This window comes from Parasteatoda tepidariorum, chromosome 5 (genome assembly GCF_043381705.1).
Source record: "Parasteatoda tepidariorum isolate YZ-2023 chromosome 5, CAS_Ptep_4.0, whole genome shotgun sequence".
Lineage (NCBI taxonomy): Eukaryota > Metazoa > Arthropoda > Arachnida > Araneae > Theridiidae > Parasteatoda > Parasteatoda tepidariorum.
Genome location: NC_092208.1, coordinates 21556582 through 21580952, shown reverse-complemented (window position 1 = coordinate 21580952; position 24371 = coordinate 21556582). Strand labels below are relative to the sequence as shown.

The window sequence follows — 24371 nt, the reverse complement described above, 5'->3', positions numbered from 1 at the left end:
AAAACGAAATTGTAGTTCTGGTGTTGACATCTTAAAGATAAATGGTACAACACTAATAGCACTATCGAATACACTTTTAATATCTACCTTGACACTCTTAAGATAACTTAGTAAAACTCATTCTAACTTTATAGAAACCTATAATTTTAATAGAACTTCTCTCTTAAAAATACATAAATTAAATTGCCGAAACTGAAAGGCACGACCCTCCAACAAATAGTTTAAGGTTGGATATGAGTAGCATTCAGCTTAGTTACTACACCTTAAGAAAATTAGTAAAATCGTGATGATGAAGAAAAAAGTAACGACGGATAAAATTGTGACGAAATTTCCAACAGTGGCAAAAAACACAATCTCAACGTTTAATAAAATTCTTTATTTTATCATTCCTCCTTAATACATAATTTGAGCTTCAAATAAAATATTACAACACGCAATAAATAGATTACACGAAAAAAACTTTATATTGAATATTTCATGAAAGAAATTTATCTGCTGAAAACATTCTCGTTCAGGTTACCTTGATCTCTCTCTGTTCACAAATATATAGTTTTAAAAGAAAACAAATGAAGTAAAAAAGAACAATAATAAGTCAAGAGCCCGCTTGTATGCTTACCGCTCATAAGTTCGGAAGTTACGAAGAAATCTGAAAACTATTATACAATATACAGATATTTGAACAGCAACAGTTTGTCTTGATTTTCAAGAACATGTCCTAGAAAATTGTTTACTCATAATATTTCATACTATTAATATGATAAGATGCAGCACCTTTGAAATTCTGTTCCGTAAAACAAGAAACTGTTTAAACATACATATATTTATAGCTTATGTCTTATATATTTCACCATTTTTTATATGTACACAGAAGTCCTTATCGAATATACATCTATGCAGGTATGTCAGTTTTAGGTCGTTTGTTAGGTCATTTGGCATCGAAAGCCTGTAAGTTCCACAGACTTGAATAATTCAACACATACGTAACTTGAGTTTGTATAACGTATAGATGACATAGATATGGATAAAGACACCACGAAAAATAAAAGAAAAATTATATTCTTGAAATTCAGCATTCACTATGAAAGCTGCCAGCAGTATCACTCATCATTTTAGCTGTTTCTCTGTAACGAAGAGTGTGTCCAATGTTAGATACTTTTCTATCTATAATTTGGCCCTGTTGAAACAATGGACGTTTTAACAGCTCTGAATACTTTCAGTTACTCGGTAAATATGAAGTCACACATAGCTCGAACCATCAATAATCAAGGCTTTATATTCCTAAAAATAAATAAATATTTATATTTCACTCATTCACTCAAACACTGTAAAATATTCCGGATCAAATTATGATGAAAAATACTGGCATCTTGAGTGCCGCATTCGTAAAATCCATTTTTACCGTAAAATTTTATGCCGTAAGATTTATAGTAATATTCTTCATTAGAATGATTAAGTGCTTTTGTGGTAAATATTTTCGTAAAAATTATGTATATCAGATTTCTTTATTCCATAAAATGTTCAAAATGTATTTTACGATGAAAATCAGCGGCGCTGAGGACGCTAGTGCTTTTTACCGCAGTGTAATCAGAGATTTTTCGTAGCGAATATAAAAACCTTAAAATTTCAATACTGACATTTGAGAAGTTATACATCCCTAAAAGAGTTGAATTAAAAATAAATAAATAACTAATTGTGTATATACATATTAACTTAAGTATAAAGAGAACTTGCGTAATTATAGTAACAGTTGATTAAGATTAAACCGCCACAAGTTTTGTGCCATTTCAGACAATTATCGAGACTGCAAATCAGTTTTTACTAATTGCTCGATTCAATTTAGATGATTGGAGTACTCAGTGAAAACTGATTTGAGTATGTGATGTGCAAAGCTTGAACAAGACGGAGAAACGGAAAGATAAATTCTCCATTGGGTAATATCAGGTGTTGCAAAAATGTCCGATGATTTGAAGAATAAATTTAAAAAAATGAAAAGAAAGAGAAATGCAAAGTATTCTGCATTTTTCTTTGGTAAAAAGGTATTTTATATTATCTAAAAATAAATTTCTTCACAAAATGTTTCAAAAATTACGCTGTTACTATAAAACAATATTTTTTATCTAAAAGACAGACCATTCCGAATGAAATATTAGCATGAGAGTCTGCTAATTTTGATATTAAAATGTACCTCATTGTTTGTTTTCATAAAGGTTGTATTATAATTTCTTTTTCATTAGAAGTGCTGTTTTTTACAGACGAATTTGATATTATGAAGAAAACTTTCTCTCGTTACCAAAGAAGAACGTTTCACGCAGTACAAATCTTTTTTTGTTTAATTTTTCTATAATTTATTTTACATATCATCATCCATTTTTGGCATATAACTGGTTTGAGTTCTGAGGAAAAAAAATTGCAGATTTGGATTTATCAGTTAATGGCGCTAAATGCCTGATATTTTTTCTCTGAAAATTGCTGAAAAGGACAATAGACAAATAATACTAGTTAGACTGCTTATTCTAGTTTTATTCGAACGAAATCTAACTTTCCAACGACTTTCGGGTTTACTCACTCTCATAGCAAGATTAATAAAATTTAGTAAAAATTATAAGTTAGTAAAATTTATACACTGTATAAAAAAAAAGAAAGCTTTTATGCTATAGTTCACTCTGAACCAGGAGTGTCACAGTCTCATGACCAATGACAAGATGATAAGACCTAATTATACAATCTTCACAGCGATAATACAGCTTGTAAAATCACTTTTATTAGATTAAATCATTATAAGAGGATTTTGAATTAAATGAAAGTGATTTAAAACAGAAAATTCTGATATTAGATTCCGATTTTAGATTGTGCTTTTCATTTTATCTGGTTGAAATAATTTAGCCAATTGCAATTTTAAAACTAGTTTAAATTACAAAACAGATAAATAATTTTGATTATTAATTTGAAATCAATAATTGATGACTTGAAATTATTATTTAAGATACCAAGTTAAGAATGCAAAATAAATCATTTCGTAATTATTTTCTTTATTTCTTAAACGTTCTTTCATTTTAATTGTCCTACTTTCTGAATTTAAAAAAAATATTGGAAATACTAGCATTTTTTTTTAAATTTTAGTATTATTAAAAAAAAAATTCAAACAATTGTACAATTCATTGTTCGGGTTCCATCAGAAAAAAGACCTAAGTAATTTTTAAACTTTCATAACTTCAGTTTCTTTTAAATAAATTTAAATTTTGAATAAAACTAATGTTATTCATAGCAAAGAAAAAAATTCTAAAATGTATGTTTGTTTATAACAAATGCTGATTCTCAATTTAAAATATAAAGGAACTATCCGAAAAACGACATTAAAAAATAGGCAAAGATAAAGCTTCAATAATCTAATTTAACTTAAAAAAGAACTAGGAAACTACATTTCATGGATTGGCTCACGTTCATTACTTATAGAGCGTAATCGAAAATGTTATTTTTGCATCCTGAAAGTGAAAGTTGTGGAGCTTTTTCGAGAAATTTAAAAGTTTAGCATAAATTTGGACTGTAGCCATTACATAAATAGGTATATTAATCTTGATGTTAAGGAAAGGCAATTTACTTAAAAGTTTTTAAGCTTGAGCCAGTTATTTTTCTTTTCGAAAATATTAGGGAAAAATTATGCAGTTTCAAAAAGTTCAATCTGAAACAATGAAAAATATATATTTTTTATTCAATAATGCTTTACTTGCTCTAAAAAGTTATTCAATTTGAAAAATAAACTTACTTTGTTTTTAAAATTTTATAATATTTTACTTTCATTACTTTGCATATGTGTTTGAATTCATTTCAAAATCATTATTATTATTACTGTTATTTTTTTAAACTTTATAACCAGCATTTAGCAGCCGACCAAAGTCTCAGCTTGCAACTATCTATGTTCAACTCCGTAGCCTTGTATTATTAAAACCAACCCAGAAGACAAAGGTACTCCCTGATTAAGCTTTGAGACAAACTAACCTTCGCGGAGGACATTTTGATGGAACTAACCGGTGTTTGCGTTATCTAGCGAGGAAAACCTCGAAAAGCCACCCACGGTTAATAAAAAAGCAAGTGAAGTCTAACTCATGATTCGTCTACCATTTAGGATAGTTTGCGTCAGCACTGTGGTTGGTGCGTGTTGGGAGCAAAATTCCTATCAATAACATACTGGTTTATAAATAACATACTGATTTTGTTTACATAATTAAGGAATATACATTTCTCTCTTACAATTAGAATTGACTAAATTGCTTAATAAGGTATGGAAGTGGCAAAAGCTTTCAAATTATTTAATGTTTGCTCCAATAAAACACCATTGTACACATTATTTTTAACTGAAAGTAATGAAATATATCATTTAATTCAATTTTAGTGTCCAGTGGATGAGATCTGTTAAATGAAGCAAACTTTCTAACTTATTGATATTTAATATATCATGATTTAATTTGTAACAAAAATGTAAAATAATAATCATTTATTCATAAAATTAAGATTTTTTTAAAACTTTTAATCTATTTTTTAAAGAAAAAACAATATTTGATGCGTAATGAAACATAATTCTTACGTTTGTAGACTTCATTTTCGTCCTTTGCATTGATAAAAGATACTGCAGCAGCTATTCATATTTGATCAACTATCTTTTAACCTAGAATACGAAACAGTTTCAAATAATGGGCTTAAAATGTCAGTAAGTTAATCAGTGAAAATAAATAAGTATTCTTCTACCATAATCGTGTAGAAAAGTAATACAATATGCTATTTTATTTTTTTTTAAATTTCAGAATAACTTTGTTGGTTAGAAAATTTTGAAAAGTTTCCATTATTTTACTTAGAGCACATAACAACAAATAATAGTTTGAGATCATTGTATAGAAATTTAATCAAAGATGAAATACAAAACATCAAATCAAATATCAAATAATTAAAATTCCCTGATGCCAAAATTTAATTAAAATTAGCAATATTTAATAAATAAATTTTAAATTAGAGTTTACTTAATATCGAAAAGAAAACACTAAGAATATGCCCTCTTACATATTAGTACAGAAGTAATTTAGTGGATGATCCCTTGAAGCACCATTTAAAAATCCTGATGAATGTGTTGAGAATTGGAATGTCTGAATTCTATCATTTTTAAAATTAGATGAAAGAATCGGATGAACTCCACCCTTGAAGAGTTTTAATAAAAATAATAAATAAGCGTATGGCCCTAGTATTGATCAACATAAAAATTTTATAATGTAATATTTTTGATTGCTTTTATTACAAGACAGAGTTTCCTATGACTTACAGTATAATCCCTAATAGGATGTATTCGTAAAGCTTTATGACTGATTTTATATATAATTATTTGATATCAAATTTAGTAATTTTTTCATTAGTATTTTTATTTAAAATAAAACATGTTAGATCATAACGAAATTCGAACTTTTGTTCGTAAAGATCGAGGATAAGATCCTGGATAAAAACAAAAATCAAGAGTATTAGTCGAAAAGCTAAAAATCGCGACAATGGCATTTTTTTTATCAGGAATATCAGGACAACAACAAACCATGAATTTATACTTCAAATTTAACCATCTAAAATTAGCCTCATTAAGCCAGAAAATTGTTATTTGGTTTAGATGACTTTTTGCAGTATGAAAAATATACCCCAGTATGAAATGATTCTATGATTGAAGTACGCGTAAGCCCTTATTTACAAACCCCTTTTATATTACATTACATACTTTTATATTACATTATTTTATATTACAAACCCTGTTACCCCTTTTTAGCCTAATTTACAAACAAAAAAAAAAAGATTTAGTGTATAACTTAATAAAGTACATTGCAAAAAAAATGGATTACTCTGAATAACTTTCAATCTAAAAATTATATCTTCACGTTTTTGGACTAATTTTTAACCAAATTTTAATGAGCTCGTATTTGAAAATTTACCGAATTCACTCAAATTTTGTATTTTGTCTTGTAAAATTGTATTCTTAAAAATGACATAAGAAACTGTATACCTTACAATTGAAAATCTTTCCTCTTATGATTCAATAAAATAATAAAAAAATAATATATATTTACTAAAATACATTTTTTCATGGAATTCTCTTTGGACAGACGATATTTATAATTGTGAGTAAGAATTTTCAAATTTGCTAAAAATGCTCTCGAGATATAGCGAAAAATATTTTCAAAAAATAAAAATTACATTGAAGGGTCCAAACCACTCTCCTGTCCTAACTATTGTAATTATATTTCATAGATCACAGCTGCATCTCTATATTTTAATTTTTAGAAAACCGAATCCATCGAATCCATTTTTGTGTCTGATTTCGTAACTTAAAAAATCAGTTATTAGTTTTATATTATAACCATTGTTGAACAGCAAACCCAAATTTGGATGTGCGACTACTAATGTTCAAGTCTGGAGTCTTGTAATTTTGAACCCTATCCATAGTATTGGGAAAAAATTTCCGCCGTGAAAGACTTTTTGATGGAAATATCCCGCACATGCGTTGCATGGAAAGGAAAACCACATAAACATCCCACGGTTAGTCTGACGACATGGGGACTCTAATCCATGATACGACTACTTTAATTTTTGTGTACTGAAGCATTATATAAAAGTTCAAAAAATTTAACTTTAATAAATAAATTTTAAAATCCTCTCTAATCTACTTTTATATTTAAAATTAAAAACCACAATGTTTCATCAAAATTATTTATTTAAGTTTACTTTATATTACATAATATATATATATTTTCCCTTCAAAGCGTTGGTATAATAAAAAAGTGCATATTAACGCATATAAAAAATTATTATTGTTTTAAAATATTGAAAAATTTCTGAGACTTAAAACTTTATGTTAAGCTTGATATGAATGCTAAAGTTTGAAAATATTTCAACTGCCAATCTAAATTGCTCTTGAACTACTTTGATAGAGCTTTTTTTCTCTTTGACTTTCTAACCGATTTAAAACTAAATGCGCTTTTTGATTGGAGGAGATGGAAACAAAAACCGACTGATGTACTATCTCAGAAATTCTAAAGATTTTGCTGGAAAATAACACTGAACATTGGACATGAGTCATGTTTTTCTTTTTCTAGCTTTGCAAAACTAAACAAGCGAAAACAGAATAGGCAAAGACATTTTAGAAATTGAATGCCATTCAATTCCTAAAAAAACTACTCGCTTTTCCTTTTATTCCAAAGAATTCGTTACATGATATAGTTTTACTTGTCGACTTTAGTTTCGTTTCTGAAGATTTTATATTTGGTCTTGGCTCGAAGGAAAAGATTTTATAATCTTTTTGGGGGTATATTTGGTCTCTTTACAACATAAAACTACCACGTGATAAAATGAACCTATAGTATGTGAGAATAGAGCAATAATATAAAATTTTATTTAGTACATAAGACAATAAAATCTGATCTTTTATACAAACACTTTGAATTGAGTTCTTTCGGATTCCGAAATGTAAAACCCAAAAACTAAATCATATAATAAAAATACATTTTTTCATTTTTTATTCTTTTTGTAAAATGAAGAAAGTTAATAAGCTAATAAATACTTTAAATATATTCTTTAAAATGAGGATTATTTTCACTGCAAAAGTGTGGTATATCACAAAGAAAAAAAATATCGGTAATATTAACATATTACTGATAATTCATAATTAATAGTTATGCCTTTAAAGGCTAGATAATTTAAGAGACCTAGGCCGCTTCACATAAAAAGACATTTTATTACGTTATATGGAGTATTGAAAACATTATTGGCTGGAGTTTTACATCTATTACATAGTAGGTTTCCCTAGCAGGAATGTTGGGAATTGACCCAGATTTATCTAGATATGAAAAATATTAAAAAAGATCCGCATTTTTGGCTGTCCCGAGATTTTAAAGGGGGGTTCTAAAAAGGAGATGTGGTTGAAAGGATATTATTAACTCAATGAAATGTGGTTGCAAGGATATTCTTAACTCAATGAAACTTCATTCAATTGATATAATTTAGAGAATTTGATTCGCTAAAAGGATAGCGCCATTCTGCCGCTGTGAAGTTTTTGGGACTATCTTAATGCGTACTTCATCTACGACTTATTGCCCATTAACTTCAGAAAATAATCTTTTATCTGGCCTTATCTGGTTTATCTGTGAGACCGACTTCTAAATCTTAAACTTGATAAGAAACATATGTTTTTAAGAAAGACTACTTATGAGGAATTCTATATATATATATANGCAATAATGTTGTGAAAAATATTTATTTTTCAAAAATTTTGTCCCGAAGGTAGTCGGATACCTTAACATGTCTTATATACTAGTGAATTGTAGTTGTAATTTTGTAGTGGTAGATACGCTACAAGTTAATTATTTTTTCTTCCCTTGATATTTACTTCTCATTTATTCTTGGGTACAATTTGATTATGGATATGATGAATGTCATTTTTTCCTTACCTTACCTATCTTATCACTTATTCTGCTTCAACATGCAACTGTAATAACCTTAATTAATATCAAAACTTGAAATTGTTTGCTTTACATCGGAATTCGAAAGAAGGCACAGAATAAGAAATTTGCTAAATTTATGTGTAAAGATTGAAATAAAATAAGCTTGCAAACATTCAAAAATAAAATAATTCACTTTTGCAGCATTTGACAATTCAAACATAATTCCAGACTTACGAAAGTATGGCTGAGAAATGGACGGACTGTCATATCTGAATCACCAATCAAAAGTTGGTTAATAGCGTCAGGATGACAGAACCAAAAACAGCAAAATAGACACCAAAAAACTCCATGAATTTTGGTCCATGGCTCCAGATGCCGGAGAGGTGTTTAGATCATGTTGCATTGCTGCTCTTTTTTCACCTACAATTAAAATAAAAAAATCTACGTAAAATTCATTTTTTTTAATTCAGGGAAATAATTATCAATAACTAGAAGGCATTTAAGTAATTGCTCTATACTAGGTTACACTTTCTGTCTAAAATTGCCAATAGCAGTGATTTTTCAAAATTGTCCTTTCATAGTTTTCTTGATAACAAAATTCCATGTTAACGAACAGCACAAAACACTTAAAAAACATGAAGTTACGAATTAATTTCTTATTAATTAACATACTTCATCTGAATCATCGATTACAAGGGATTCTGCTAAACACGCAAAGTCCAGTTATTCGTCGATTAGGAAAAATACATTTTCAAACTAACATTTTGTCAATCTTTCACAATTTTTTGCTTTTTATTTTATTTAATACAAAACCTCTTATATATTACTAATTATGTTCATTAAATATTCAACGTAATTGAGTACATATAGTCTTTAAACTAGCAGAAATAAAACAGTCAGAAATGTAATAAAGCTAGAAACCAAACTAGATAAATACCCCTAATGTAAAACAAAAAATATGTAGTATCCCTAAACAGCAAACTTTATCAGGTTTTTTTTCTTAATCTTCAAGTAGGAATTACTTTAAAACAGAATAATACATATTCTGGATTAAATTAGGGCATAAAGTACCGACACTTACGATTCATCATCCGTATACTCCATTTTACAATAAAATCCATTTACCGTAATATATTATAGCAATATTTTTAGAGTAATATTTATTTTTTAAGAGTGATTCATTGCTGTTAATATAAAAAATATCAGAAGTTAATTATTAAAGTAAACGTGAAATTATTATTAAAGTAAAAAATATGTTAATTATTAAAGTAGCAAATACGGTATATCAGAAGTTTTTTTTTTGTAACTTAATTGTTTTCAGTGAAACAATAACCAGAGCCATCATTTGGACAAGCAACTTAGTCGTACTCAGAACTACTTTTTAAAAAAAAACCTAAAATAGTTTTCAAAAACTATCAATATTGATAAAACTCCTACATATCACTGTTATGTGCGTACCCTTGATCGTTATAAATTTTATCATTTTTCAATGTATTTTTAATTTTTAAAATGTGACAGAAATTTCTCAGGCATATATTCATTTCCTCCAATCGATATTTAGAAAACAATAGAATATATTTTTCTTTATCCTTAGAAATTTGCTGATAAAAGATGGAGACTAATTAATATCTTAAATGGTCACTAAATCGAGACTAATAACAAACTTTTTTCTAAAAAAAATCAACATTCAATTTTGGAAGTCAAATGGTTTTAGAAGTTATTACTCAATGATTTTTTGTATTCAATTTAAATCTCATTTTCTGAAAAATGATTGCAAGGAACACCAATTTACAATTTTTTTAAGAACTTGAAAAGATAAAAAAAGCATAAATAGATCCTGAAATAAAAATTATTTTTAATTAATGTAATGTAAAATTATCGCTAAAAATTGGAAATATCTTACAAAAATATTCAATAGTTACAACACATCAAATCAAAAGGAATAAAAGGGAGTTTTATTTCGTAAAGACAGACACTTACCATTCAAAACGTGTACGCTAATACTTGAAGCATCTGCATTTGATGGACAGCAAGTGTAATTACCAGAATCAGCAGGCTGAGCATTTTTGATGAATAGCCTGCTTACAGCGGTATCTTTTCCTGCCTTTTGCACCGTGATTTGTCCACCTGAGGAATCATAGTTGATCATTCGGTCCTGATGGTACCAGAACACAAAAACTGGAGGTTCTGGACTCTGACTAATCAAGCACGTTAGGTTGATTGAACTGCCTGTTTTCACATATAAATCAGGAGCTTCTTTTATGGAGGATTTAGGAACTGAAAGAAAAATACGAAAAATATTTATGCCTATCTCTGAAGGCAATGTAATTGTTGCTAAACTTTTCGCACTAAATATTAATTTTCGTTTATATTTGGTAATAAAGGATTAAAAGTACTTAGATTTCTTCAAATTGATTTATACGCATTAATGGGGAATTATAAAACTATAATAGTGAAACTTAAATATATAGTATATGAGATGTAATATATGATATAATAAATATAAAATTATAATATAAATAATAATATGTATCCAAATATTGAACATAGCGCCATTCAAAGAAGTGCAGAGAAATAATCTGGAAAAAATATCATATTTTATAATTCCTAATTATTTTATTTTATAATCATTTTATTTTATAATAATTTTTATAACTCATAATTAAAGTTATTTAATAATTCATAATTCATTTTATTCATTCTTTATTTAATCTCTGTCAAAAAATGGGAATGGAAAAAAAATATGCAATATTTAAACAATAATTTGTGTTTCTTTTTCATATAGTAATAGCTCTCCGGAAATTCGGGCTTTAAAAATTATGGATCTTATTACTACACATTTAGTGAAAAATACAAAACTAAAAAGTAAATTTAATAGAATGAATAATTTCGATGCAATTCTCTAGAGTATCATGATTTTTTTTTGTCCAATGCCCACCTGGATAATGACCTAGGGCATACAGGAACCTGAAGGGCAGATCTGTTGGCCACTCTTTCAGGGGCACCCTATTAGGTGGGCCAACGTTGCTCCCCCAGTAAGGACAGATAGTAAAGAACATCCATGCCTTGACCGGGACTCGAACTCAGAACCTTTCTGACGTAAGGGCAGTTCCCTAACCCCTACACAGGCCGGTCGACAGAGAATATCATGATAAAAGTAGCGAATTTTACTAGGATCAAAAACATTTACAATTATTATTATGACGTTAAAACTGTTATAATATTAATTTATGTATATTATTAAACCAGATTTGTTTGTTAAATTTATCGAAGTAATTGCTACGGTAAAAATTACAATGGTTTTTGGTGTTCCCATAGAGCTGGAAATACGGTGAATTGCACCATATTCTCGTAGTTTTGACCATACTTTATCTTAGTGAATAAAGTTACTATAAAGTTGAAAAACTTCATTCAAATATCAGAATAGAAATGAAGAAAACTAAAACAATGATGAAAAGTTCAAGAGTGAATTGTTCTATTTTAATATCATAATTCCCATAACAAGGATAAATCTATATTTTTTTATTATTATTTTGGAAAAAAAAATTTTCTATTGAATATTTTTTTTTCATTAGAAATAATTATTGAATATTTATTATCAAGTGCAAGAAACATTTTTTTGTCTTATTGAAATTCCTGTCACTTTTTCGTAATGTAAAAATAACACGTTTTATTCATTATTTTTATTTTCAAACAAATACCCACTTTAAGCAATAGTGAAAAATTGCTGCAAATGTTGTATCGATAATATGTGTCCCTTTTTTACAGGATGATTCAGTGTAGCTGATATGAAGATAGGACACAACATAGGGGTTATAATATTAGAAACTGTATCCTGTTATAAACCCAGTAGAAACAACAATCATATTTTAAATTAGTTTACTAGTTAGAGTTATAAACTAGTTAGATTCTAATAGCGCTTTCCTCGTGTGAATTTGGACCGGTAAATTTTGATCCAAATTATATAAATTTCGTGGTAGTTTATTTTTTAATAATTGCTGTTATAAATTTCGTTGAATTGTATCAAAGTTTATTGATTTGGTTGCTAATTTGCAGAGTTTACCAAATTCGTTTCCAAATTAGAAAATTTGTATAAAACGGTGAATTTTGCTTCATTTGAAGGAAATTTTTATTAATATTAGTAAACTTAAAATTTGGAGAATTTTGTTGAATTATCGGTTCAAAAGCTCACAAAATGTTACAAACTAATCTGAGAACTCCCCAAATGGCGTTAACTGATCCAACAACCCTCATACTTTTGCGTCCTGCATACGTCCTGCATCTCTTTCAAGTTGGCACCCACTGAACTGAATTATTCGGTTAATGAAATCTTAATGATTCAAAAATTTTAACTAAATTAGATCAAATTGATGAGTATGGTTGTTGTGATTGGTGCAACCACAAGTGTACAAGTGTATATTTTTTCGTTGAAAAACCTTAATTTTCATCATATTTGCTCAATATAATTATCAATATCTCATAGTATATTTAAAAAAAATCAATGCTTCTGATTAATGACTTATTTAATTGAGTATATATTCATCAACTCTGTATTTACAGTATAACTTATAACTTGGTATTTTCAGTATTTACATTATTTAAGGGCTTTTTGTTTAAAAAAATTTCTGACTTACTCTTCTATAGTATCTAACGGTTTAATTAAACAGCTACACATAATTTATGTAAATTAAAAGTAATTGCCTAATTCTTTTTGTTTATCTTACGGGAGAAGTAAATTATTTTGAATAATCTTAATCAAATGTGGAAATGTTTCTGTTTATTCTAATACATCTCGAACTAATAAACAATTGTGTATACATAACCGTAGACCACATTCAGATTTGGCAAGGGAGTAATAAAACAGTTCTCGGTAAGAAAATTTAATAAGGAAGCCTTTGAAATGTTAATTTGATTCCAGGCAGAGTTGGAAAGATAATTTATTTTCTGAATGTTTTGAGATTCCAGAAATAATTGGATTGTATTTTATTTTGAATAAAACTCCTTGGTAAATTTCTCGGTAAATAAAAACTAAATTACATTAAAAAAAGCCAAATGTTCACTTTAAATTAGTAAAAAAAAATGTTTCAAATTTTACGAAATGTATTTATTTTGAAATAAATTTTAAGTTTTTGTAAAAGGCGGAACAAAATAGCTCCATAACTTAGCTCCAAAAAACGTGATTTAATTTCTACCCGTCACCATTTTTCTTTATACACTATATTCAAATATATTTATTTACAACCTGCTTTCAAATAGAAAATGGAATTTATTTTGTGGTTGCAAAAGAAAATTGATTTAAAAATAAATCCCTTTTGAATTCAAAAGAAGTTTGCAACGGAGCAAGTATGAAGAAGAAATATATAACAGAGGTGCCTCATTCATACGTGATGAACCTTAAAGCTGTCAGCAACGTGTTCAGAATGATATTCTTTTCCATATTAAAATAAAATTTTCTATCTTCGATTTATATTTCATTTTTTTTATGAAAAAGATCAAACTATCTCAAAAGTTTTTACCAGATATTTTAAAGCAAAAAACGTTTTCAATACAATAAAAGGTTTAATATTTTGTCAAAAATTTTGAAATATATTGTACCTTAATATATTGTACCCTCGTTCACTCAATCTCAAATTGGTCTCAAACTCAACTGAATTATCATGCTAATGCAATCAAACTTGAACGAAAACATGTTTAAATTTAAAACTACATGAAGGTTGCAGTAATTTTTTTATAGAATACGGTTCAACTTAACAATTTTTCTAAATTTGCACCAACCAAAAAGAGAATATTTCCTATATTGTTTAGCTTTATCTTTGTTTGAGCTTAGGAAGCAAATTTTTCTTCGATTTTAATAATATTAAACATTAAAACCTGCATCCATAAATGGTGAAATCCGCATATTAATTGTTTATTGAAACCGGTTTTAATTCCATCCTGAACCAAATACTGACTTATACAATGCTATGCTTAAAATTTAACAGAAATAAGGTTCTGTTTTACCCATTATAAAAATTGCAGTAATTTTGCATCGTATAATGGTTCAAAGTATAAATATTATTCTTCAAATTAATGCCTATTTTACAGAAAGAATATAATCATTGTCATCAAAAGAGAAATATCACAATAATGTTTAGCATAATTAAAATAAAGCTTTGCTTAAACTTTATTAAAAAGGATGGTTCAGTTTTACTCATTATAAGATTCCAATAAATTTGCATAGTATAATGGTTTAAATTGTCGATATTATTGTTCAACTTCATACCAATTTTACAGTGAGAATATAAGCATATTGATCAAAAAGATGTAATAATGTTTAGCAAACTGAAAATTATTCTTTGCTTGATCTTAATGGCACGTAATATGATTTATCAGAATTATGTTTGTGTAAAGAATTAAAATTACTTAAATTTACAGTTAAGAAAGAAAATTTATTACAATAACTGCTGATTAATGCATATAATATTATAATTTATTCAAACACGTTTTGATTGCTCCATGATTAAGCGATATTTGATAATTCGGTGTTACGGTTAAATTTTGACGGAGACATGCATCTATTAAACACCTTATAATTCTTACAACAAGCTTGAACCGCATTGCAGTTTACATTTATGCAGATTTTTCTGATCGTGTATAATTTCATGAACACTAAACAAATTAATGAATTTGCAATAATATTTAGCAAACTGAATATAAATATTTATTTGATATTTAGGTCACACGAATTGTTATTATTACGTATATGAAAACTGTGAATATATGCTAAAATACTTTTTAAAATATTTCAATAATTTTAAAGTAAATTTTAAGTGTACTAAGTCAGCTTAAACCTTAAAAATAAGAAAGTAAATTTTGACAGTATATCTAAATATTGCAGAAGTTTTATTTATTTACATGGATACCAACAGTTTTATCCAAAAAAAAGTATTCAAAGTGACAGTTCATATCTGATCAAGACAGGAAAAGTATTTCTGAATGACCGTATCTAATGTATAAATTTTTTTTTGTCAAGGAGTAAAAGAAGATGCACTTTAGGGGATGATAAATTATTTAAATAAAGTCAAAGCAAATGCGTAATTGAAATTTAACGAATCACTAACGAGGAAAGTGCAAATGAAAACATGATTAACTGAAGAAAAATAATGAGTTGATAAATGATTATTGTTAACAGCTCCACATTTAGTCAGACAATCAAACTGGTTTCATATCTTCCGTTTCTTATTCTACGCTGATTCAAAATATTTCGGCAGAATTTTCGGCTGATTTCATTAAAGAAAAATTTATGTTTTTAAACACAATTATATCCCTGAGCCAATAACTATTTAGTTTTGAAAAACAGAAATTAATTAAAAAAGAAATTTAACTGCATGGAGAAACAGGTTTAGATAAACTAACCGTACTTTGTGATTATGACATTTCTAGAAAAAAAATTTTTATAGACAACAATGAATAGCCAACTAATATTATTAAGTTCTATGTAAAACCATTGAATATATTGTAAGTTATTATTAATAAATTTACTAATAACTTCTTTGTTAATTTTTATATTTAACATGGACAAATTGAATTAAACCAATCCGTGGCAAAAAATCTGTACAAAACAGGTAATGTTTCTCCTTCTCTTTTTAATAAATGTTATTCTTTTAAAATCATTAAAATTGTATAATTAAGTATCAAACTTATTAGTTATAAACTTTAAATTATCCAGTATAATATTATTACTTTGGGCACATCCATTTTCGTTCTAATCCTTGATAACTAACAAATCAAATGAGCTTCAGTACTGCAGTAAGAATGCGCTAAAAAATCCCTCTATATAAGCTTCTAACTCAATTTGTGTTTTTGTTTTCATGTTTTGTACTCTGGCTATCCTATTTCGAAAATATTTTAAATCGTTCTTGAAAAATTCTGGTACGTGTAAGTTCAGTTTAATTCACTACTCGTTTTATAGATTTCGTTTTGCGTTTTGTTCTGTAATTTTTTTACATTTGCTATTCTGTTTTTTGCTTGATATATATTTTACTTAACGGGTTCTATTTTAGCTTACATTTTTTAGTGCTCCTTACACTATGGTATTGATACATATTGTTTTTCTACATTGATATAATATTAGAAAGCACTCTTTTTTGCGGATATAATCGTGTGAGCTGATGAAGAGGTTACATCTTTTCATTATTTTGTTTTCAGACTTTTTAATATAGATTTAAAATTTAAAAAAAAAATATTTTCTTAAATATTACTTTCTTAAATATTTTTTAAAAATATTTTATTTTAAAATTTTTTCTTCTTTTCGTTTCCTTAATCTTTATTATTATCCATATTTCCTTAATATTCTTGACATTTACTCAAGAATAAAAATATAATTATAACATTAAAATTCATATTTATCAATTAAAAGTAATTAGTCAAATTGAATAAATAACTCCATTATAATTACTTACAGCATTTTAAAATGTTTACACTTAGAGTGCTTTAAAATAATTTGATGATCAATTTTAAATTATTTTTTAAATACGTAAACATTATATGAATTGAAATACACATAATGTATACAAAATGTTGCGACACTCGTATCTTTCCTAAACTATGTACTAGATTTAATATTTTTAATACATCGTATATTAATGCACTGGATTTAATAATATATTTTATTAGCAAATAGTTCGTTTATTAATAATTTTTTCCTTAAGCTCATAACTATTCAATTTCGATAGAGAGAAAATAAATATTCAAATGGATTAAACTGCAAAAAAATTTGTTTTATTCAATTTTGATTAATTTTAACAAGAAATATGTAATAAAGTAATAAAATAGTTTTAAAATATATTTCTTTTAAAAATTTAACAAGTAAAATCAAAGCTTATTTAATTGGATCTTCTCTTATCTTCTTATTCATAAAATATTCTACCTTCTTAAATAATTTTTTTCTCTTTATATAATTCATATAATCAAAAAATTTATGAGTAGAATTAAGAGAATATGTAGTAATATTTATTTCTCGGAAAAGCAAATAGACAAACTCTTTATAAAAACAATAGATGTAACTAAGTAACTAATGTAATTAAGTTCTATATAAAATCACCGAGTTAATTGTATTTTATTATTAATAAATTTACAAAAAACTTCTTTGTTATTCTATTATTCTGATGTGCAAATCCAATTCCGGAAAATCAGTGGCTAAAAATGTGAGCAAAACGGGCAAATCATGTTTCTCTTTTTTTAAATTAACGTTAATTTTCTAAAATCATCAAAATGGTTTAAGTAAATATCAACCTTATTAGTTATAAACTTTAAATTATCCAGTGTACATTGCGCACACCCATTTTTGCACCAATCTAAGATAACTAACAAATCAAACACGCTTCAGTTCTGCAGCAAGAACGCGACATAAAAGATTCCTTTATTTACACTTTTGTTTCCATGTTTTGTAACCTGGCAATTTTATTACGAAAATACTTTAAATCATTCCTAAATGACTCCGGTATGTGTAAGTTCATTTGAATTCGCTAGTCACTTTATAGATTTCGATTTGTGTTTTGTTCTGCATTTTCTGTTTTTTGCTTCATATGTTTTATTTCGTGTATGCTTTTTACTTAATATGTTCCATTTTCATTTTTATTTTTTTTAGTGTTCCACACACTATTATATTGATATATTTGTTTTGGCTATATTGATACAATATTAGAGGAGGCAAACTAAGGATACTAATACTAAGGTACTAATATAATATATACTAAGGATAAAAAGTTTTTAAGGCTAAGGAAATATAAACTTTTAAGGAAAAAGAATTTTTTTTTGTGCTTCAGCATAGCCAAATATATTTATGACACGAGAAAGTCTCCTGAAATGTTGAAATCTATCTTTCAATGTTTTATTAGCAAAAGATCTGTAGAAATAATTTAAAGCAACATTTAATCTTAATACCTTAAATAGTATTTCAATATTAATTATGAATTAAAAAATTAGGATATTAAATATGTTAAAATGCATAAATAATATAATAATAAATATCGAATAAATATCTAGTATAAATAATATCTCTAGTATAAATATCTAGTAAAAGAATAAATATCTAATATAATTATTCAGATTTAACATATGAAACATAGCACTGGTCTTAATTTTCTTCAAAATAAATATATGACTGAATTTAAGTCATGAACAGAAAAAAATATATGAATTTTAATATAAAAGTAAAACTTCTTTAGACATATTGTAACTAAATGTTTTAAAAATAACTTTAAGGCAAATTTATTTTATTAAATCGGGTAGCTGTTGTTCTTTTTCCTATCAAATAATCTTAGTATTATAGCTAGTGTACTTAACATAACTAATAGTTTAGTTTAAGTGCGTTTCTCACCTAGTACAGTTAAAGTTACAAAGAAGCTTATCAGAGGATGAGTGTTCACTTGACACTCATAAAGTCCTTCATCCGCCAGCTGCGCCAATTTTATTTGTAGCATCCAATCATCCGAACGATCCATATTCACTGCGACAAACCTATCATCAGCAGTATATGTTTGCAAGGCCACTGTCAATACATGAAAATCTCTTCTTCGTATCCATGTTACCTTAAAAAGATATTTAATTTTGAATTTTCAGTTCAATTGTATTCATATACATATTTTAGTGTAATATAATGAAATTATAACTTTCAAATTCAATAAATAATATCATTTAATAATGATTAAACTGTGTTACTAACACTTTCAATATAATTATTATCTTTTTAATATAACTGTATTATTTTCAAATTTTCCAATAGATTTTACGAGTCTTAAAAAAGCAGATATTATTTTTCTATCGATGACTATTGGACGGAAGATAATGAGCAAGGCTTTAATCTGTTGGAAAATTTGTTAAATTGGTTTTCTGCAAATACTAACTCTACAAAATTAATAAGACATTAATTTTATCATAAATGATACACATATTAGAAATATCATAAGAAAAATTTCCCAAATTTGTAATACATTACAAATATGTACATATTAGATGAAAAATTCTAATAATGAATATCTCAACACAATACCCACTATGTATCAATTAGCTAAGTTTCATCCGAGAGGAGCAGTGCAAGCAAGTAAGACAAATTTCCAGCACTTAGTTCAACATAAACATATTCACAATCCTCCAATGGTATTTATTATGCGTAGGTTGCTGTTGGCTTGACTGAATAGAAATTTCACTCTCTAAGCTTTTAAACTTATATTTATGATATTAACCATAGTATCAATAGTTAAATAATGTTCATCTTTACTAAAGTGTTGAGACATTTGGAAAGTTGGTACAATATATGTACACTTCTTTTTTTATAAAATTAATATAGTCATATACGGTGCAAATTAAAGAAATACCATAATCAACAATTTCTCAAACATACATCAAAGTCACACGAAATATAGGCGAGGAATAATATTCACATTAATTTAATTTATTAAAAAGAAAGCAAATTCTGAAGTCGAGAATATTTTAACACGAAGGCAAATCTGTAGCAATATAGCAAAGTTTCATCCGAGCTGAAACATATTGGCAATGGCCTTTTACTATCGAAAGGTTGCGCGTATAACAATTTAGTTTGTTTGATTGGCCCTCTTAACGATCAAACAAACTAAATAGTTATACGAGCCCCTCTTAACGTGAAAAAAAATTGATTCAGAGAATTTATTATTAGTTTCAAAATTCAAATTTCGTTCATCTTTATTGAAGTTTTAAGATACTTGGATCGGCGAAAACAATCTATTTAGTCTGCCTTATTCGTGAAATTAATATTACCATATATCAGGGGTGGCCAACCTGCGGCTCGCGAGCCACATGCTGCTCTTTGATGGATTATTTGTGGCTCTCGATAAATGTACCTGAGTTCCCTTTTAATTTTTGTACAATTATATTTTAAAAAATTATTATCGCTCCGTATGTTCCGAATTTTGGAAATTTGTACCAGAATCGAAGTATCCTGAATTAAAAAAAGGCTGCTTGTCAATTATTTCAATATTCGGAACAACGTACTTATGTGAATTATTTTATTCCCCTTTAAAATTCGTGAAATCCAAACACCGATCAGTCTTAACTAAACAGCATCTCAAAGAATTACTGAGAAGTGCTTTTACCAATTATTCACCAAATTTTAAAGAATTATGAAGAGAAGTAATATAAATGCTTAATTTTTAATATTTAAACTCAATATACATATTTTGTACTTTTATTTTCATGTTTTCAATAAATATAATTTCTGTAAAAAAAAATTTAATAAATTTTTTGCATACCTTTTAAATACGTATTTAATTGCGGCTCGCGAAAAATTTCAAATTTTGAAAAATGGCTCGACTATTAAGGATCTTNGGACTATTATATTTTAAAAAATTATTATCGCTCCGTATGTTCCGAATTTTGGAAATTTGTACCAGAATCGAAGTATCCTGAATTAAAAAAGGCTGCTTGTCGAATTATTTCAATATACGGAACAACGTACTTACGTGAATTATTTTATTCCCCTTTAAAATTCGTGAAATCCAAACACCGATCAGTCTTAACTAAACAGCATGTCAAAGAATTACTGAGAAGTGCTTTTACCAATTATTCACCAAATTTTAAAGAATTATCAAGAGAAGTAAAATAAATGTTTAATTTTTAATATTTAAACTCAATATACATATTTTGAACTTTTATTTATATGTTTTCAATAAATATAATTTCTGTGAAAAAATTTTAATACCTTTTAAATACGTATTTAATTGCGGCTCGCGAAAAATTTCAAATTTTGAAAAATGGCTCGACTATTAAGGATCTTGGCCACCCCTGCCATATATGATGCAGATGAAAAAATGCCGTAACCAACAATTTGACAACAATGTATCTCAGTCACATAGAACTGAATACCCAAAATAAAATTCATTTTCATGTCATTGATTAAATGAAGAAAAAAATCCCTGAAGCGGAGGACATCTAAACACAATGAAAAATCTGCAGCAATTAGCAATATATTACAATTAGCAATAAATTAGAAATATATTGACAGATAAACAATTGCCCTTTATTTTCAAAGCATTGCTTGTGTAACTATTTAAGTGGCTTAGTTGAATTACGAATTCCACGTTCTCCACAGATAAAAACTTATGGATTTAGAGAAATTAACATTAGTTTAAATATCCAATTTATGTTAATCTTTATTGAAGTTTTAAGATACTTTCATCGGCAGTACAAACTGTTTATTTTACCTAAATTTTAAAACGAATATAAGCATATAGGATGCAAATAAAAAATGCCGTAACCAACAGTTTAACAAAAATGTATCCCAGTCACATAGAACTGAAGACACAAAGTAACATTCATTTTCATCTCATTGATTAAATGAAAAAAAATCCCTGAAGCGGAGAATATCTCAACACAATGACAAATCTGCAGCAATTAGCAAAGTTTCATCGGAGCGGAACGCTGCATACAAAACTCGAGACTTGACATATTCGCAGCACTTAGTTCGACAAAATATATTGACAGTCATCCAGCGGCCTTTTATTATCGAAGCGTTGCGCGAGTAACTATTTAGTTGGCTTGACTAAAATAAAAATTTCACGCTCTAAACTAATAAATGACCCTCTTTGGCTGTGCTCCGTGGGTTTTATTACGTGGCTGGGAAGACAGATATTCTTGCTTCCAAAATCCAATCGACGCCCCTGATACTCGTGACATTAATCCTGGGCCCTCTTGTGACATTCTCTTTCTCTGTCCTCTCCACCATCTTGAGACTTATTTTTTTTTATTACGTTTCGAATTCCTCGCAAAAGTCAATTGTATTTTTCATTTCTACTTTAAGAATCATTGCTTTGAATTTTTTTTAATTTTTTTTTTTTAACTTTGAGAATTTTAATAGAAATTTATTTTGTGTATGTACTTTTTAAATGTTTTATTATTTAGCAAAAGTAGTTACTTTTATTTTAACCATAACTTCGTAACAATAATAATATTTTATTTCAACCATTTGTAAGAAGCGACACTGTTACTCATTTAATTTAGTTTTGTGTTCAAAATACCAAACAAGAACTTCAGCAATAATATGTTTTGTCCTCCTTTTTTTGTAGTAAATACTATTTTAAATTGGAATAGAGACATTACGCATTCCTGTTACGATATGTGCTTTAATTTTTTATCTGGGAAAACTAAACGAGCTTTTTCATTAGAGAATCATTTTACCACCATTTCAAATTTAATCTGTCAATTAATCTGTCTGTTTCAAATTTAATACAATTTATATGAATTGAGGCCAGTCCTAATGTAAAAAATTACGTGTCCTTACAAAAGGAAAATTTCAAAATTTAAAATAAGATATCATAACAACATCGTACTACATCTTGATTTAAAATTAAAAAACCTAAATGTATTGAACCATTTTATCTTGCGATTAAATTTACCGACTGCGATTAAATTAATGTTTGACTGACAGAACTTGCCTATCTAGTTATTAAAAAAATAACACTTTTTTTTCTCGTCAATGAAATTTTCGCATCAATATAAATCTATGAAATACTAATTTCGTTATAATCAAAACAGTTGTTTAATACTGTTGTATAGAGGTGGGTGTTTAGAATGAATGCATAAAGATGGAATGATAAATCTCAGTTTTAACACTGAAAGGAATATTCACCGAAATAATAAAATTGCTAAACATGCTATATTTACTGAATAAAAAAAAATAAACATTCTCAATGTTTTCTACATTTATTTCGATATAATAAACGTATGTGTTTTGCGTATACAGCGAGAAAAAAATTTACATTTTGAATTACTTTTGATAAAATTATCGTATCAGCATTAACACTAGAAGTCCGTTGGGGACAGTTTGATCTTTTTTTCCCAGTTTTTACGTTATTTTTGAATATACGCGCAAGCTTTGAAGTTCATTTTTTCGTTACTTTTTATAAATTGTTTCTACGCATATTAGATAAAAATTTAATGCCTTTCTTTTGATTAGTAAAATAAATAATTATGGAAATACCTAAAAGAGCTAAAAAGGGACATTTTGACCCTTGTAAGAAAAACGTTTATTTCATATCTAATTTTGTCTAGATTTAAGACTGTTTTGATATTACAGAACTGCAAACATTATGAAGATGAATAAAACAGAAATTAGAGAATACAGTGTTTAAAAAAAAATTAAGCGGGAACAGTTTTCGTGAAATTCAATGGGATTTTAGATTCGATTACCGATGTAGCTCAGTTGAGTTTCAGTTTCGTTTTTGCGTCTGAAAAAAGTACGATAGTACGAAATGCGAAGTAAGCTTATCAGACTAAATGCTTAAATGTAGGAGGTGAAAATTGCAGGTGTCTTGCATTTCGTTACAACGCTTATGATATTGCTTTTCTCAATGCTCGAATTGTTTATAATAAACCCTTCTACCATCGCAATTTACTAATTGTGAATTCACTCTTGTGCTGGTTGAAAAACTACAAATTAGTCGCATAGGATTGCTCCTAACAGATAAAATTCAGTTTCTTAATTATAAAAAATATTTATCGTAACATCGCAAGGCACAGAATAAAAGGAATACTAAATATAAGAATTACCGGAAAATTTTTTTCGATGTTTTATTGTCCCTTTCAATTCCCGCGGATGTGCAGTATACGCTTACGCTAAAGCCTAAATAAGGATGAAACTTAACTTTTCAAAACATATTGAGCGCTAATGAGTACTATTTGTATTTATACCTTTTATATTCATATTACTTACAATTTTGCAAAATAATAATAATCTGTAATTCAATATTATATTATATTTTAATATTGTCATTGAGTTAGCCATAAAGAAAAACGAAAATAAATCTTTTAATTTCTAAATATATATTGTACTTTGAACAATATGAATCCTTTAAAAAATCACGAACTGTTAAAAATCAACTATTTCTTACGAGGGTC

General features: G+C 27.2%; 1 protein-coding gene across 1 annotated transcript in view; it reads right to left on the bottom strand.

The window, feature by feature from the left end:
- Positions 1-361: 361 nt before the first annotated feature.
- LOC107444985 (zwei Ig domain protein zig-8) overlaps positions 362-24371 on the bottom strand; it is a 197620-nt gene continuing 173610 nt past the window's right edge. Inside the window, exons 3-7 of the mRNA XM_016059279.3 lie at positions 18823-19033; positions 10443-10739; positions 8697-8882; positions 4583-4663; positions 362-1278 (exon numbers count right to left, since the gene is read on the bottom strand). Coding sequence (XP_015914765.1) covers positions 8764-8882; positions 10443-10739; positions 18823-19033 — 627 coding nt within the window. The 3' untranslated portion in view covers positions 362-1278; positions 4583-4663; positions 8697-8763. The remainder of the gene's footprint in view (positions 1279-4582; positions 4664-8696; positions 8883-10442; positions 10740-18822; positions 19034-24371) is intronic.